The 18,803-nt window shown below is 38.4% G+C and overlaps 1 protein-coding gene across 1 annotated transcript; it reads left to right on the forward strand.

Moving 5' to 3' along the window:
- The first annotated feature begins 7,921 nt into the window (after positions 1 to 7,921).
- cckar (cholecystokinin A receptor) lies at positions 7,922 to 14,718 on the forward strand. The gene is made up of 5 exons (XM_027287702.1): positions 7,922 to 8,636; positions 9,101 to 9,352; positions 11,855 to 12,116; positions 12,504 to 12,634; positions 13,374 to 14,718. The coding sequence occupies exons 1-5, from the start codon at positions 8,510 to 8,512 to the stop codon at positions 14,000 to 14,002; spliced, it is 1,401 nt and encodes a 466-aa protein (XP_027143503.1). The 5' UTR covers positions 7,922 to 8,509; the 3' UTR covers positions 14,003 to 14,718.
- The last annotated feature ends 4,085 nt before the right edge of the window (positions 14,719 to 18,803 follow it).

Consider the following 18,803-nt stretch of genomic DNA (forward strand, 5'->3'; position numbering starts at 1 on the left):
CTGATTTTTTTGGCCATTACTATACTATGACTTTTTTTTTACACGCTTTTTTGGCATTCTTATTACTACTGACTCTTTTTATATGATTTTCTTTTGCATTTACATACTATCGATTTTTGTTCCTTTACAGTTTTTTGCTCATAATCTATTTACTATGACTTTTTTTTTACCATGATTTTTGTGCCAATACTATACTACATGACTGTTGTGAATTTTTTTCTGCCATTTTCTATTGACCCTATAGGGGGGGGGGGGGGGGGGGATAGGGGTACTCTTTTTACATTTTTTTGCCTAATACTTATTACTTTTGATCTTTTTTTTATCAGTTCTTTTTGGCCCACTCCCTATTCCTAGACTTTTTTTGTACTGATTCTTTTTGCCTATGCTAATACTAGACTCTTTTTTACCAGTTTTTCTGGCGGGGCTAAATTATACCTTCATACTTACTATGACTTTTTACGAGATTTTTTGCCTATAATACGTCACTATGACTTTTTTTCTCTTATTTTAAGTTTTTTGGCCCCCATTACTTATACTATGATTTTTTTTTGGTTCCACAGTTTTTGGCCATATAATTACTATGACTTTTTGTCTTGCTGGGTTTTTGCCATTACTATACTATGACTTTTTTTTACTGATTTTTTGCTCAATACAATACATATGACCCTTCACATTTCTCTACAGTTTTTTGTTTTCCACTACTATACTACGACTTTTTTGCTGATGTTTTTGCCATACTATCTACTGGACCTCCTTTTTAACGTTTTTGTTTGCCATTACTATACTATTGACTTTTTTGCGATTGGCCCTATTTTTACTTGCCACTTTGGATTTGTGCATACTACTATGACTTCTTTTTTTTCAGTTATCTTTTTTGCCATACTATACTATGACCTCTTTTTTCGCTTTTTTCTCGACGATTCTATACTGACTATGCGAGCTTAATTTCTGTTGCTTATTTTTTTGGCCATGTACTATACTATGAACTTTTTTTGATTTTTTTGCTTCGTATTTGGCTTGCTTTTTGATGTATACTTGACTTTTACTCTACACAGATTTTTTGCTATCTTATACTATGACTTTTTGCTGTTTTTGCCATACTCATACTATGACTTTTTGCTGATTTTTTTCGCCCCTACTATACTAATGACTTTTAACAGATGTTTTTGCCAATGCTATACTATACTTTTTGCTTGATTTTTTTGCCATCACTATACTATGACTTTTTAACAGATTTTTTGCCATGCCTATTGACTTTGACTGATTTTTGGTTTTTTGTCATACGATATATGACTTTTTTGGCTGATATTTTTTTTTGCCCTACTCTAAATACTTGACTTTTAACAGTTTTTTGCCAGTTACATATACTATGGACTCTTTTCCATATATACTCTACCGTTTTTGCTGATCTTTTTTGTGCCATTACTATACTAGGACTTTTTTAACAGATTTTTTTTGCCTACCTTACTACGATCTTTTTTTGCTGATTTCTTTGCCATGCCTTTATATGACTTTTTGTTTGATTTTTTTGCCAATTATATGACTTTTTTGCTGCTTTTTTTGCTACTATACTGTTACGTTTCCATTATTTAGGCGGACAAACAATAACGCTGGATCCAACCAACAACGAAAAAAAACGTAGGAGCAAAGGCAGTCAAACTTATTTATTTCCATTTTTTAAAGGCAACAAAACGAGGTTGGAACATGTGGGGGGGGCAGAAGGGCAAGAACTGATGGGGGTGTGTTGCACAAACTAAACCACGATCAAAGTACAAAAAACACTGGGCCTAGTTCAACCTGTTCTGGAGTGAGTCAACCAAAAGAAACAAACAAAAAGGCACACTATCTGTTCTACCACAAATACCTGAACAAGAATAAAAATACATCGAGGGCACACAACCCCTACATAACCTAGTGAAATACAACGGTTACTATTGTGACAAATGTAACATAGGGACCCCCAGCCTTACTCAGTTCTTCCCCACCACCACAAACCTTCAAGCGCAGAGTCAGTCAAAAACCACACGCAGACAGAATAAAGAGAGAGGTAACAAAAAAAACAGAGGGTGCATTTAAAAGTGTCCCTCTACCCTGATAGGACAGCGGATTAGAGGTTGAACTCAATCCAGCCTTCTGGAGCCCACAGGTGTGCAGCCAATCCTCCCCTTCTCACCTACTGGAAGAAAGAGAGGAGGGAGAAGAGAGAGAGAGAAAACACAATAAACACCCTGTTACAGTAACATACTACTATGACTTTTTTACAGTTTTTGGCCTTACTTATACTATGACCTTATTAAATCAGATTTTCTTGCTCATACGATACTATGAACTTTTTAACTGTTTTTTCGCACCATACTATACTAGTGACTCTTCTTTTTGCTGATTTTGCCCATATTGCTATACTTATGACTTTTTTTACGTTTTTTTGGCCACTACTATACTATGATTTTTTTTGCTGATGTTGTGTTGCCTACTATACTATGACTCTTTTGTTACAGTTTTTTTGCCACTACTATACTATGGACTTTTTTTTACAGTGTTTGGCCATACTTATATGACTTTCTTTATATTTTTTTTTGCCACGCTTTTGCCATTCTATACATGACTTTTTTGTGCATTCTTCTTCCTGCCTATCTATTATATGCTTTTTACAGATTTTTGCCATCCTCTACTATGACTTTTCTTGCTTGCTTCGATTTTTTATTGCCATACTTACTATGTACTTTTTTAAACCAGACTTCTTTTTGCCTCCATTTTACTCATGGACTTGTTTTTGCCTTGACTTTTTTGCATACTATTACTATGACTTTTTACTTTTTTTCCCCATCTATACTATGACTTTTTTTTTACAGTTTTTTTGGCCCTACTATACTATGACTTTTTTACAGTTTTTTTGGCCCATCTATACTATGACTTTTTTGCTTTTTTTTTTTTTGCCATACTCAATCTATGACTTTTTACCGTTTTTTGGAACATATACTAGACTTTTTTGCTGACGTTTTTTTGCCCATACTAACTATGACTTTTCTAAAGATTTTTTGCCATACGTATCTATGACTTTTTTTGCGATTTTTGCCATGACTTACTTGACTCTTTTACACGTTTTTTTGGCCCATTACTATACTGGACTTTTTTTTACAGTTTTTTGGCCATACTATACTATGACTTTTTTTGACTGATTTTTTTGCCATACTATAACTGATGACTTTTTTTTGCTGATTTTTTTGCCATACTATACGATGACTTTTTGTTTTTTTGCACATACTATACTTGACTTTTTTGCTTGATTTTTTTTTTCCTTACTATACCTATGACTCTTTTTACAGTTTTTTGCTATACTTAATATACTCTAAGTTTTCTTTGGATTTTTTGGCCATACTATTACTATGACTTTTTTTTTACAGTTTTGCCATTTACTATACTATGACTTTTTGACTGATTTTTTTTGCCATACTATACATGACTTTCTTTTTTACAGTTTTTGCCATACTATACTATGACTTTTTATTTTACTGTTTCTTGCCACACTATACTAGACATTTTGCTTGAGATTTTATTGCCCAGTGACTCCTGAACTTTCATGCTATTCCTCTTTTAATTAGACAGCACATTTCCTTTTGATGCTTACCTCTTTCCAGATTTACTATGTTTTGGTAATTTTAAGTGGCCCATACCATATGCTCTCAGAACTTTTTTGGAATGAAAGTGTTCCTTTCCTCGCCCTCCCCCCCCCCCGCTCCACCCCCCTCCCCCATATGCTGCTTTTACCCGTCCTTCCCGGACCATACTCCACCCCGTACGTTGATGAGTTCGTTACATTTTTTTCATATATATATGACTTTTTTGCACACGGTTTTATTGCTACTATACTCTATGACTTTTTTTTTTACCGTTTTTTTGGCCATGTACTACTATACTATGATCTTTTTTTGCTGATTTTTTCCCCCTTACTATCCTATACTCATCTTTTATCCTTACTTTTCCTGCCATTCATATCCTATGAGTCTTACTTAGTGAACTATTTTTAATCCATGTTTTTTAATATCCATACTATACTATGACTTGATTTTTGCTGATTTTTTGTGCAATACTATAACTATGCCTCTTTTATTACGTTTTTTTTGCACTCACTACTTTCATTTTTTCACTATATACTATGACCTTTTTTGCCTGATTTTTTTTATGAGACCCTCGAGATCTACATTACTTATCGTAGTATTGAGAAAAACCTTTTTACCAGTCTTTTTTGTTTTGCACCATTACTATCAACTATGCCTTTTTTTTCTTATATTTTTGCCCAGACCTTATTTACTAATGACTTTTTTTATATTAGCGTTGAATTTTTTGCCAGCCTACCCCCCCAACACATACTACCTGATTTTTTGCGATTTTTTTTTGCTTCTGCTATTACTCATGACTTTTTAACAGATCTCTTGCCAATACTTTACTATGTATTTTTTTGCTGTTTTTGCCATAGCTATACTATGACTTTTTTGCTTGATTTTTTTGCCATACTATACTTGACTTTTTTAACAGATTGTTTTGCCATGCTCATTACTCTGACTTTTTGCCTTGATTTTTTTTCCATTACTATACTCAGTGATTTTCTAAACAGATTTTGCCATGCTAACTGCTTTTTTTTGCTGATTTTCTTTGTTCATACTTATTAATATGACTTTTTTGCTGATTTTTTTTTTTTTTGCCATACTAACACTATGACTTTTTAACACGATTTTCCATTCATATACTATGACTTTTTTGCCATACCTATACTATTATTTGTCTTTATTTCTTTGTTTTTTGACATACTATTCCTATGGATTTTTCAACAGATTTTTTTGCCATACATACTACGACTTTTTTGCTGATTTTTTTGCCATGCGTATACTATGACTTTTTTGCTGATTTTTTTTTGCCGCTAGATTATACTGACTTTTTTGTTGATTTTTTTGCCTATCCTATACTGTTACGTTTCAATTTATAGGCGGAAAACAATACCGCTAACCAACCCAAACCAAAGAAAAATAGTGCTTACGGAAGACAAAAGGCCAGTCACAAAAGATATGTATATTTTCCATTCTTTTTAAGGCAAAACACTAGGTTTGGCCTAGTTCTGAACTGTCGGGAGCGGGGAGCAAGACATCGGTCGTGGTGCTTCTGTGCCAACTAAAAACACTATAAAGTACAAAAAAATGCGGCCTAGCCTAACCTGTTCTGGTAGCAGTAACAAAAGAACAAAAAAAGTGCACTCATTATCTGTTCTTACCAAAAATACGCGAAAAGATAAAATAACTTTACATTCGAGGTGCAACCAACCCCATACTCTAGTGAGAAACATAACAAGGATTACTATGTGGCACATGTACTAGGGTTACCCCCAGCCTTACCTCAGTCCTATCCCCACCACCACCACAACCTGCAAGAGCATTGACTGTCAGTCAAAACACCAAGACAGCACAGATTAAAGAGAGAGAGTATCACAAACAGAGGGGCATTTTTAAAACAGGTGTCCCTCTACCCTGATAGTACGAGTGATCTTGAGGTTTGAACCAAATCCCAGCCTTCTGGAGCCCACAGGTGGCAGCATCCTCCCCTTCTCACCTGAAGGGAAAAAAAGGAGGAGAGAGAGGAGAGACACCACACACAAAAACCTGTACACGTAACAATACTATGACTTTTTTTTACAGTTTTTTTGGCCATTCTATAACTATGACTTTTTTAAAACGGATTGTTGGCCCTATACTATACTATGACTTTTTATTGATTTTTTTCGCCCATACTATTTACTCTGACTTTTTTTGCTGATTTTTTGCCAGATATACTATGACTTTTTTTACATTTGTTTGGCCATACTATACTATGCACTTTTTGCGACTTTTTTGCCTACTTCTCATGACTCTTCTTTACAGTTTTTTTGCCATACTATACTATGACTTTTTGTTACAGTTGTTTTTGGCCATTACTATACTATGCTTTTTTTATGATTTTTTTGCCATGCTACTACCTGTGACTTTTTTGCTGCTTTTTTTGCCATCACTTCCTATGACTTTTTAAACAGATTTTTTCCAGTTACTATACTAGACTTTTTTTGCTGATTTTTTTTGCCTTATCCTATACATGACCCTTTAACTGATTTTTTTGGCGATTATTATGACTTTTTTACATGTTTTTTGCCATGCTCATACTAGACTTTTTTACTGATATTTTTGCCATTTACTATACTATGACCTTTTACTGATTTTTTTTGCCATTACTTTATATATGACTTTTTAACAGATTTTTGCCTACTACTACTATGTTTGTTGATTTGGTTTTGCCATCTATATTTACATGATTTTTGTCTGATTTTTTGTTTTGCTAGTATACTATGACTTTTTAAACAGATTTTTTTGCCATTGCTTATACTATGACTTTTTTCTGTGATTGTGTGCCAGTACTAGTATCTATGACTTTTTTAACAGATTTTTTGCCATACTACTACTATGCTTTTTTAATAGATTTTTTTTGCCATACTATACTATGACTTTTGTTGCTGATTTTTTTGCCATGCTATACTATGACTCTTTTTTACAGTTTTTTTGGGCCATACTATACTATGACTTTTTTTGCCATACCATACTATGACTTTTTTGTCATACCATACTATGACTTTTTATTTTACAGTATACTGACTTTTTGACATGTTATACTGTGACTCTTTTTGATCATACTATACTATGGCTTTTTTTGCCATACTATACCATGACTTTTTGCCATACCATACTGTGACTTTTTTTTGCCATAGTGTGCTATGACTTCTTTTGCTGATTTTTTTTGCCATGCTATACTATGACTTTTTACTGAATTTTTGCCATACTATACTATGACTTTTTTTATTTTATTTAAAAAGTCATAGTATAGTATGGCAAAAAACCTGTAAAAAAAGTCATAGTATTGTATGGCAAAAAATCAGTAAAAAGTCATAGCATAGTGTGGCAAAAAAGTCAGTATACTGTAAAAAAAAAAAGTCGTGGTATAGTATGACAAAAAGTCATTGTATAGTATGGCAAAAAAGTCATAGTATAATATGTCAAAAAAAGTCATAGTATGGTATGACAAAAAAGTCATAGTATAGTGTGGCAAAAAAGTCAGTATACTGTAAAAAAAAAAAAGTTGTGGTATAGTATGACAAAAAAAAGTCATACTTTTTTTGCCGCAGCAGCTGCCGGTACTTGCCGCTGGTGTCTGCCACTGACCTGTTTTTTTTCTCTTTAAATATCAGCTGCCGGTACCTGCCACGGCAGCTGTCACTATCTGCGGCAGCTGCCACTGACCTGCCGCGGCAGCTGCCGGTGTTTGCCACTGACCTGCCGCGGCTGCTGCCGGTGTCTGCAGTCAGACCCTGAAAACAGGTGTTTGTAAAGAAATTGAAGCAGACGCAAAAAAAAATCTGAGTTCCAAAAACGTTTTTTTGCTCTTTAAATATCAGCTGCCGGTACCTGCAACGGCAGCTGCCACTATCTGCGGCAGCTGCCACTGACCTGCCACGGCAGCTGCCACTATCTGCGGCAGCTGCCACTGACACACTGAAAGTCAGACCCTGAAAATTATAAGGAAATTGAAGCAGACGCAAAAAAAAATCTGAGTTCCAAAAACTTTTTTTTTCTCTTTAAATATCAGCTGCCGGTACCTGCCACGGCAGCTACCGGTACCTGCCGCGGCAGCTGCCAGTGTCTGCCACTGACCTGCCAGAACCTGCCGTATTTAAAGAGAGAAAAATACGTTTGTGGAACTCAGATTTTTTTTTTTGCGTCTGCTTCAATTTCTTCACAATTTTCAGAGTCTGACTTTAAAACAACCCCCAAAAAATATTCAGATTACATTTTTATAATCCTGCAGGTCAGTAACATGTGAACAGCCTCAGGGTTCATCGATGGTTTCTTGCCTCTTTGCATGCGGTTAGACAACATCAATGACAGTTCATCTCTCCACCCATCACAGCAATTACAGCAGCTCGTCGGAGCTTCCATTATTGCTGCTGACATATTCACATGCCACAACATGCACTAACATGTGTGGAACCATGCTCGGGGCCACTGATATCCTCCACACAGAACCCCGCTGACATGTTAAAGGTTTTTATACAGTTTTTCTTTATTATTGTTTTATTGTGTCATGCAGGAATGGTCGTTAGATTCTGAGGAATGTCAAGTGTTTCTCGAGAAAACAGGAGGTGACTTGCACTAACCTGACTGTAAAGGCGGGCTGAACACTCATGAATGTGCGCCGTCCCATGCTGTCATTATCTGGAATTGCTGAGCAGGAGTCAAAGCGCAGCGCACCGCACCGGGAGCGCACGGAAACTTATAAAGAATACAATTATTCTTTTTTAAAATCGACTTAGATTTAGCGTTTTGGATACATCTCATCCTTTTTTCTTTCTTTCTTTCTTTCTTTTTTTTCGCACAAGGGCATGACGCATGCTGTTCTTCTGACTGATTTCACCTGAGGCTATAGAAGAGACCGCGAAATGGAGACGTTTACAATACACAACATGCTCATAAATTCAACTGACCTGAACAAGATTTTGTGCAGTTTTGGTATCAAGAATCTTTCGGAGTGCGAGAGCGAGACGAAACCCTCACCCGAACCAAAAGGTACTGTGGATTTATCCGCTTATTTATGATCATCAAATCCTGTGGAACATCTTATCCTATAGTACATCATTTTATTTAATCATATGATGCTCATTTTTATTCCAAATGCGCCCGTTTGTATGCCAAAAAAAAGAACAACTGCTTTGGGCATTTTGTTTGCGTCAGTGCGCATTACGCATATGGATCAGGTCCTCCGTAAACCAGTGCAGCCTGCTGTATGTTGGTGGAGACATACATGCTGCCACTATACAGTTGTTCTGTCAATGTCAAGTGAACAGGGCAGACATTATGCACTTGACTGCCACGGGAGTGAGAATTAAATTGGCACATCTCGATGGATACAACATGAGAAATCAAATCTAGGCTGATTATGAAGATACTCCATGAGATATAAAATATTATTCTGCATGTTTTAGGAACATTTTAACAGAGTAACCATGTGTCTCTTCACCACTGTGTCTCAGATATCAATGAGACAGTCCGGATCGTCCTCTACAGCCTCATCTTCCTCCTCAGCGTCCTGGGCAACAGCCTCATCTTCGCCGTCCTGGTGAGGAACAAGCGCATGAGGACGGTCACCAACCTCTTCCTGCTGTCTCTGTCCATCAGCGACCTGATGGTCTCCCTGGTGTGCATCCCCTTCACCCTCATCCCTAACCTCATGAGGGACTTCATCTTCGGCACCGGCATGTGCAAGCTGGTCATGTACTTCATGGGTGAGAATAAAACTTTTATGACTTGTTGTAATGCTTTGTGACAAAAACTTTGCCATGCTGTTGAAAAATGATTAAAAATCTATCATTTTTAGACTTTAGGGCACAAGTTTGCATGCATGCAAAAAATAATTAAACTCTGTGCGTGCATGGAGAATTATTATATTTTGTTTTATTACACCGGTAATTGTATTACATGTCAGAGAGAGGATAATAGAAGCCATGTCCTGTGCAAGGTTCATTTCCCCGCTTGTTCAAACGCTCCCAGTGGTTTAATGAGCTTGAGCTTAAAAACAGCCAAAGGAAACACCCTGTCACAAAGTGCAGATTTACCTGTGGCCGTGTTTTGCAGCAAACAGCTCTGTTGTTGTTTTTTTCCCCTGCTGCTGTGGTGAGAATTTGTGCTGCTGTTTCCTGTTTGCTTCTGCAGTGGACACGTTCATGAATCATAAAGGTCTTGGGCAAAATGATAGGTGACAAGAAAAAAATGTGTGTTATACTTTGACCCTAAAGGCTGTTTTCACATTCATCTGCTGAGCGCTGAAAGATTCCCACATTGCTTACTTTGAGCTCAAGATGTGTGTACAAATGATGTGCAAACATCCTCCAGCAGACCAATCTGTTATGCAACAATATTATATTTCCTTATATATATATATTTTTTTTTTTGAGATCAGCAGAAACACGTAGCGGGACACGAATACTGACATATCTTTAATGTTTTAAAGTTGATATAGTGAGCATGTTAGCAAACAGTTACTTATTTACACATGCAGCATGTTACGGAGCAACATTATCATTCATTTGGAATGATTAGTGCTTGTGGCCACCTGGCGAATGTAATATTCACACGCTCTATTCACCAGCTCCCGGGGGAAATATCTGGCTCTTTAGCTGCTGAATTCTCCATCATGTTCAGCAGATAGTTGCAAACTAGTGCCTGTGTGTTTGGCTGTTTGGAGATTTTTCAAAAAGGTGCAGACAGTATTCATAAAACAAAAGAAGGCTGCAAGTTTCACACTGTTTTCATGTTATCCTTTGATAGAAAAGTATGATCACAGCCCAAATTGTGGCACACAAATGAACATTCTGTAGTTTTTATGCCTTAAAAGGGATTTTTAAAGCAACATTTGTAACTTTTCTACCATAAAATAAACTTGAAATCATTTTGATGCTGCCAGTCTGTCTCATTTCCACTCTGTTCTCACACTTTGTGCTTCGGGTACGGACACGCCACCTACTAGTTCACTGATTTCTGGTGAAAATTGAAATGTTTTCTATTTTCTCTCTGATGCCCTCCGGCTGTTCCGCCTCAATTCTCAGGTAATGACAGAGTTTCCTGTTGTGAACTACAGCTGCTGTTAGCTACTAATAGTTTAGAGCACCAGGGGGAGTGTTCCCAATGGGAAGAAGAGGTTTTCAGGCCCTGGGTGTGGGAGAATGTTTTTGATCATAAATAATGTAATCAGAACAAATACACATGTACATCTGTCCATATTTGTGATGACAGTGGTATTGCACCCAGTTTCTACGCAATGTTGCTTTAAGACACAAAAGACAACTTGACAGAAATCACAACACTTTTACCAGGAACATTGTTTCTTTATTGCTTCCTCTTGCAGAAAAAATAACCAAAAATAGGATGTAACCAAACAAAAACATCTGCTTTTAGTTTATCTTCAATCAATATTTGTGTTCGTGGCAGTGGCTCCCTGAACGAGCACAAACCTGGCAGCTCTGTAATAAGGTGCAGTCATTATAGATGGCACAACTTTGGTAATATTTCATTTTTATTCGATTACAGGTCCGCTAGGAAATCAGATTTTCGTTTTCTTTTTCCTTACTTCCTCTCGCTCCATTTAGCCATTCGGTGAGATCACAGCGCTGTCATGCAGGATCATTACCCCATTTGTACACAGCGATAATTTGAATGTATTTATAGTTCTTGTTATTGTCACTGAGTGTGTTAACGCTGATCTGGTAACAGCACAGGATACGGCCTGTCGCTGCTCGGCAGTTAAATTTAATGTGACTACACATTAATGTGCCATAACATCACACGCACGACAATAAACACACGTTAGGAGCCCGTAGCCGACGGCAGAGGGAGACTAATCAAAACCAAACTTAAGAGAAACCTTTTTTTTTTTGGCTGAGACTCTGATGAGAAGAGACTTTCCGTTAAGTACGAAGCTGGAGGAAGGGGAAACAACGAGCGTGGCTCTGTCCAAAAGTAAAAATACACCGGCCAGCAGCTCTAACACTCAATACTTTGCTGTCTTGTGTAAAACGTATTGTGTTTTTGGTGGTTAAGTATAAAAAGACTGGATGCAATGGCGTACAATACCCTGTAAAACATGCATATACATCCATACATACATATTTTATAGTTCTAATGTTTCAGATTAAGAGTTTACATCCATTTTTTAACAAGTGCCTCACCCACCAGAGCTCAACACTAGACAAGTTTTAGTGATCTATTTTTATATTTTCTGATTTGTGCAGGTGTCTCTGTAAGTGTTTCCACTTTCAACCTGGTGGCCATCTCCCTGGAGCGCTACAGCGCCATTTGCAACCCGCTGACCTCCAGAACGTGGCAGACTAAACGCCACGCCGCCAAGGTCATCACCGCCACCTGGGTGGTGTCCTTCATCCTGATGCTGCCCTACCCTATTTCTAGCACCCTCAAACCCTTCACCCGCCGCAACAACAGCACCGGGCACATGTGCCGCCTGGTGTGGCCCAATGACATCATCCAGCAGTCCTGGTGAGCTGAAAATAAAAGCATCAGGACACATCGTACCTTTACTGCCCCATCAGGGTGTCTTCACACTCGGATACACTCAGATTGAGTGGCAGCTAAAGTAGCACATCGCTTATTCCAAACAGCCCTTTTATTGATTTTGTGATGGTGTGAAGAGACGACCACTTGGGGAAAATCTTCAACCTTTCAAAATAAAAGCACACAATTTGAAAATGATTTCCCGTAATGAAGTCAGTTTGATTCAAGCATATTTGAACGTGAACCAAAGTGCTGTCAAGGAAGCACATTTACATAATCACAATCATGTCGTCAGTGAAGACAACAACCAAAAAACAACAGACAACAAATGCTGGTTGATACTTACCACCCCAGATTTGTCCATCGTTGCAGGTACGTGTCCCTCTTGTTGCTGCTCTTCCTAATCCCCGGGATCGTCATGATGACAGCCTACGGACTCATTTCCTTGGAGCTTTACCGGGGCATCAAGTTTGAGCTCTCCACCAGGAAATCCAGCAAAAGAGGTATGAAAATAAAACAGAGGCAGGCTAGCAATCTTCTATATTTCACCTATTGTCAATAAATACCATGAAAAGAATAAAAAAAACAATGTCTTAGTCCAGGTTTCAATACTTTGACTTCAGAGTTCACTGGTTTTTACCAAGTGGCATCCTCCATGGTTGGGAAAAAAACTGTAATTCCTCGAGTGGCCACTCGAGGCTGGCTACAGAACGAGTCAGTCTCCATAAGTCCCCATGTTCAAATGTCCAACTTCACAGCAGAAATAAACATGTTTACAGCCTGGTACAAAACACAGTTTTGGTCTCTATAGCTAATTTCTCCATTCATGACAACAGTATTAGCCAGTGCCACATATTTCCGCCGTCACTCATGCTCATGATCTGTCATTGGTTTATACTAAAGATCTTTAAAAAAAAATGAAAAGAAGAATTCAATCTTTAAAAAGGCTAAATAATTACCTAAATTAACTGTGCGCTGTAGATTTTTGCAAACATTACTCAAACAAACGGGGATTTCCAGCTGTGGATTGATACACAATTGTATTGTTACAGCAGTGGGACTCCGTTTGTGGGACAGAGTCAAAATAAACAACTAAAAAAGAATAGAATATGCCCAGTACAAGTCCATTTGTGTTCAACTGAAGTGTATTCATGCTGATCTTCATAACATATAGTACCGTCTCTTCGGAAAGCCTTGATAAATTGACACTCTTTGGTCTTTTCCTGTTCTCTCTCCTGACAGACAGACAATCCAGCACTAGCAGTTTTAAGACCGGTGACGGTGACGGTTGTTACATGCAGCCGTCTAAAAAGAAGAGCATCACAGGCAGCTTCTCCACCGCCAGCAGCAAATCCATGGTGGGTCGTGTTTCCAGCAGCAGCAGCAGCAGCTCTACAGCAAACCTGATGGCCAAGAAGCGCGTGATCCGCATGCTCCTCGTCATCGTCTTCCTCTTTTTCGTGTGCTGGATGCCCATCTTTGTGGTCAACGCGTGGCAGGCTTTCGACCGGCGCGGTGCACACCGCCTAACCGGCGCTCCCATCTCCTTCATCCACCTGCTGTCCTACACCTCGGCCTGCGTCAACCCCATCATTTACTGCTTCATGAACAAGCGCTTCCGCCAGGGCATGCTGGCCACGTTCACCTGCTGCAGCTGCTTAAGGAGGAAGGGTGGAGGTGGAGGTGGAGGTGGAGGCACAGGCGGCTCACTGAGATCAGCTGTAAACCTATCGGTTAAAAGGGAAGTAGACAGATCAAGATCGGGGCCAAATATGGCCAGAGAGCAGAATGGTCATGCCCCGCCAAGCGGAGCCAGCACGCGTTTCAGCTACACTAGCATCCGTACATCAGCGTGGAGTGAGCTGACCTAAACTGGATGAAGAGCTCTGGCCTGAGTGCAAACACTTGAAGGGGAATCTGTGGCGTGTTGTCTTTACGTGAAGCCCTCACAGTGCTTATAGGACTAGTTTATGAGCTTTATCCTCGAGTGTGATGTGACGTGGGTACAAGTGGTGTGTATTCAGTGCGCTTACAGCAGATCGGCACAGCCAGATGTTTCCCCTATCGTTTACAGGGTGGATGCCTGGTCATATAAAGCCTTGAAGGACTTTTCATGAAGCAGAATGCCAATTAAAGTAGCTTTCCACTGTCTATACATACTATATATACTCTCTTTTACTTGTTCTTCTACCATTAATAGTGGTAACTGTGTACAAAAATGTAAAGGGACCAGATGGTCTTTCCATATTCCTTTGCACCAGGTGAGAAAAATCCAATATCGGAAGGATTAGACTGCAAAATATGGTTAGATCATCCATAGAGATCATCCACATTTACATATTTTCTCACTTATCTTGAATGGAAACAGTTCACACCAGTCTCATGTGGTAAACATCACCCAACCGGTGCCTGAAAAAGAGGTAAAACTGTCGATCATATCTGATCTTCATCTAAAGTGTTTGTATAATTGTCATGTCAACTTTTAAGCCAACGATGAACAAGAAATCCTTGTAAAGGCATTTCTTTGAAAATACATTAAATATGTTGCTGTAAACACGTGAAAAGACTTTGAACGATATATTACTGAAATGTGGAGTTAGAAACCGGTTTTCAGTCCAGGAATTTGTGGGCGGTCCTTAAAGGGTGGCTCGATGACACGCTGAGGCCACCCTGAGCAGAGTGTTTCAAAGTTAGTCATGTCATTTGTGTCATGTCTGAACTCCTGAGCGATTAGCAGGCAGAAAACAGCCCGTCCAGTCAAACCGGACTTTCTGTACAGAAATAGGCTCAAAACAATCCTCCAGTGCACAAATAGTTCTGCTCTTGTCCTTGACCCACTGTGTGTGTGTGTGTACCTATGTGGAGGGTTGTACTGATGGGAACTGGAGAGGCCTTATCATTTTGTGGGACTTTGAACACCTGTATCCCCTTCGTCTTCTTCAAAGTGTGAATTCCCGGCACCTGGTTTCCACTGATTCATACTGTTAAAACATAGCAGCGTTAATGTAGCATTTTGTTTCCTTGTGTCACTGTTGCAATGTTTGTTGTGTGACCTCGATATTGTACTTACCTTATGAAGGATTTTGTTTTTACTGCATGACGATGTGCCTATTAACCCCCGTGAACACGTAACTGAATGTACCCCCAGTTATTTTTACAGGTTTGTGATGTTAAAGTGGTTATTTGTGATTATTTACAGACACACAACTCATCTCCGAATCTCCACCGTCTGGTTGACCATATAAAGATCTTGAGTGCCCGGTGTGTGTGAGACTTGAGGGGCAGAGTTAACTCGGAGCTTTTAACGGCTTTAATAAAAGTGGATCTGAAAAGGACAGAGGACATTAGTGGCGGTAACTGCTGGGACTTCGCAGCCTGCAGCCTCTGGGAGATGTAGTTGGGTGTCTGGGTTGTTTCATCTGTACTGTCTCAGCTTCTTGGTGACTGATTAAAAAAAACATGACACACACAAAGTGAGATTTTATATCACTTTTTTTATTTCTCATTTTTATGCCAATATTGCAAGTTTTTTTTTTTCTCGTTTTTTTTTTTCTTCTTTTAATGACATACAGATTTGAGCATGACCTGGAGCTGCAATATGTACAAAAACAAAACTAAACGTATGTTATCAAAAAAAAAAAAGGAAAAAAAAAAAAAGACCGTCCCCTTTGTTTTGACGTTATTGCTAAATGTTACAAACGGCACAGGTTTCTACCATCAGCAACCCTTTGAGCACTGAGTATACTACCACAATGACACCTCTGCTTACCATTTACTAGAATAATACACAGATACAGTGAGAGTGAAAGATAGTGAAAGGACATGGAGGAGGAGGAAATGACAACAAAAAGTGATCCAACTGTAGCGAAGCTAAGCATAAACAGGCTGTATGTTAAAAAACAAAAAAAGAAGAGGAAGAGGAGAACTCCAAATGTACATACATAAACATGAGCGATAAAGAGTGAGGATGAAATGTGTGAGAGAGGAAATGAACAAAGAAGAAAAGTTAGCGCTCTGTAGTGCAAACAGCCAAATAAGTCTTAAGGAGAAGTAAGGCTGAGTGCGACAGAGAAGGGCTCCACACTCCTTTTTTGTTTTTTTTAAAGATTTGTTTAAAGCTGCCTCTCACTCTGCCCTGTTTTTGTTTAGCAGTGCATGAAAACTACATTATAAAAAAGACATTTGGCATATTAGAGGATACATACATTGTTCAGAGCTCATTATAAAACAAACAAACAAAAAAAAACACATGAACAGCTGCTTTTGGAAGAGCATAAAAACAAGTATGACCAAGACACACAGAGAGAAAGATATTTTCGTGAAAGCGTCGCTGATGAGATGTCGTGTTTTTCTTCTTCCCCTCTCTGAAAAAGCTTTGTCGCCGGGTGTGTTTTGTTTTTTTTTATTTAAAAGAAGGCATGTAACATTTTTCTTGACCGCTTTTTCACCCCCACCCCCTCGCATGTTACGGGTTAAAAGTTATTCTGTATTCCTCCCCGATCTCTTAAAACTCCAAATGTTTGAAGAGAAAAAACTGTAAACCAGCTCAGATTGTCAAGGCGACACATTTTAACCTCTCTCTTTCTTTCTTTCTTTTTTAAAAGCATGCATCACCCCCTTTTTTAATTTAGTCGTGAGCGAATGTGACAAGGCGGCTCCCATAAGGAAACAAACTATCCCAGGGTTGGGTTTAGCCTTAAAGAGGCGACTTGACGTGTAAACAAACAAAAAAAAAAAATTATATCCAAGCTCCAGGGTGGACGTGAGGAAGGGGAGTTGATGCTGCTTGCTATGGTTAAAAACTCGAGCTAGTAAACATAGAAAGTTAAAAATCTACAGTTAAGATTTGGTGACCTCCATCCTGCAGAGTAAAGGGTTTCAGGTTGACCTGCAGCTCGTCCACGTGAGCTCGGCGTGAAGGAGCGCGGGGAAAAAAAATGACTCGGGCATTTTCTTCTTCTTCTCTCTTTCTTTTGGATGCTACATTACCGCTGCAGCACCAAACTCCTCGACGGGAAAAGGAAGCGGCCTCTTTTTTAAAAAATAAAAAAAAATACACTCCCAGGCCAACCTAGGCAGCACGGGCGATAATGCACTTTTTTATTTTTTTTTCCATTTTTTTTTTTGACAATAAGACAAGGGGAGACTTTGTACCAATAATTTAAAAAATATCAATATTACAATATAAAACATTTAACATTAATGACTGACAGGTGGGCAAGGGCGGCGAAATGAGGGGAATAACTTAACTTTTCCTTGTTTTTTTTACATTGAAACGGGGGTGCAAGCGAATCCTTTTTTGTTCCTATTTCAAGGTCGGTAAGAAAAATTTCAGAAATACTTCATTAAGCAGACATTCAAGTTACAGTATTGTTGCTGTTTTCTTTCCCCGGAAGTGTTTTTACAGTTGTACTGTAATACTAAAAAAAAAAAAAAAATCACAAGTATTGCCTTTGAATGTTTATCCACAATTATCAGACACTTGGATCCTGGTGGAAGACAGAAAAACCCAGCGAATCCTCAAGTTTTCCTTTTTTGTTTCTTTTTTTTGTTTTTTTTGGAGAGCAGTTGGAGCACACTTTGAAATGGAGCGAGTCTGACTCAGTAATCCATTACAGCAACTACATATGACACTCACACACACTCACACACACTCTCTCACACACATATATATATTTGCTGGCTGGTGAACTAGTGCTCAGGCGGCGGACAAACACGATGAAATGACCTGTACAATATTGCTGTTTTGGAAAACAAACCAAAAAATAAAAATAAAAAAAATGCACATCTTGGATAATACACATTTTTTTAAGAAGGCCTTTTTATGCTCCTACAGGAGACGCGGTCGCCATGAAAACACACACCATGAATGAGTGCAACTACTTTTTTTTTCTGCAAAGATAATAAAACAACAGGAAGGTTTGTTGTTGTTTTGTTTTTTTTGTGTTTGTTTTCTTTTTTTAAAAAGAAGGCTGGAAAAAAAAAAAAAAAAGAGCTTACAGCGCTCGTGAGATCATTTTGTACCAAAAGTGAAAAAGGTGCTGGGCACCCAACATGTGAGATATTTAACAAAACAAAAACGGGCTTTTTTTTTGTACTTGTACACCAAAAGGAAAGAAAAAGAAATGAAGGCCCGAGATATTCTTCGGAAGGCTGCTTTTGCATGACGACGTGGTGAGAGCTCCCCGTGATAAGAAGCGAGGCATCAGCTTGTTTTTTGTTTTTGTGCTATGCAAAGGTTCTTCCAAGGTGAGTAAACAGCAGATAAGAACATTATTATTATTTTTTTCATGTTGTTTGTTTCATAATTGAATCAGTAAGGCCACATTAAATTGAAAAGTCTTTTTTTTTTCCTTGAATAAAAAAAACAAACAACCAAACAAACAAACTGGAGTTTAAATGCAACCAGAACTACGGCACACACTGGAAGAGACACCTCGCCGGGTGTGTTTTTAGAAAGACAAAGTTTCACTACGTTATCTGATACAGTGACCAACAGAGCAACAAATACAGGATATTAGATATGTGACCGGTTCGACTGTGTACACGGTAAGAATATACAGTACTAAGGCTATCCTTTATAAGTCGACGACTGCGCTCGGAGAGTCGCGTTTTCGTAACCATGGAAGTCTAGATTCTCGACGTGTTTCTGCAAAAAACGTTGCTATGGCT

Source organism: Larimichthys crocea, chromosome XIV (genome assembly GCF_000972845.2).
Source record: "Larimichthys crocea isolate SSNF chromosome XIV, L_crocea_2.0, whole genome shotgun sequence".
NCBI lineage: Eukaryota > Metazoa > Chordata > Actinopteri > Sciaenidae > Larimichthys > Larimichthys crocea.

What these genes read in the sequence shown, in the direction of transcription:
- cckar (XM_027287702.1), top strand. Translation starts at nt 8,510, where the DNA reads ATGGAGACGTTTACAATACACAACATGCTCATAAATTCAACTGACCTG. An exon ending in GCTGGTCATGTACTTCATGG is followed by an intron (nt 9,353 to 11,854) that starts GTGAGAATAAAA and finishes TGATTTGTGCAG; the next exon opens with GTGTCTCTGTAAGTGTTTCC. An exon ending in GACATCATCCAGCAGTCCTG is followed by an intron (nt 12,117 to 12,503) that starts GTGAGCTGAAAA and finishes CCATCGTTGCAG; the next exon opens with GTACGTGTCCCTCTTGTTGC.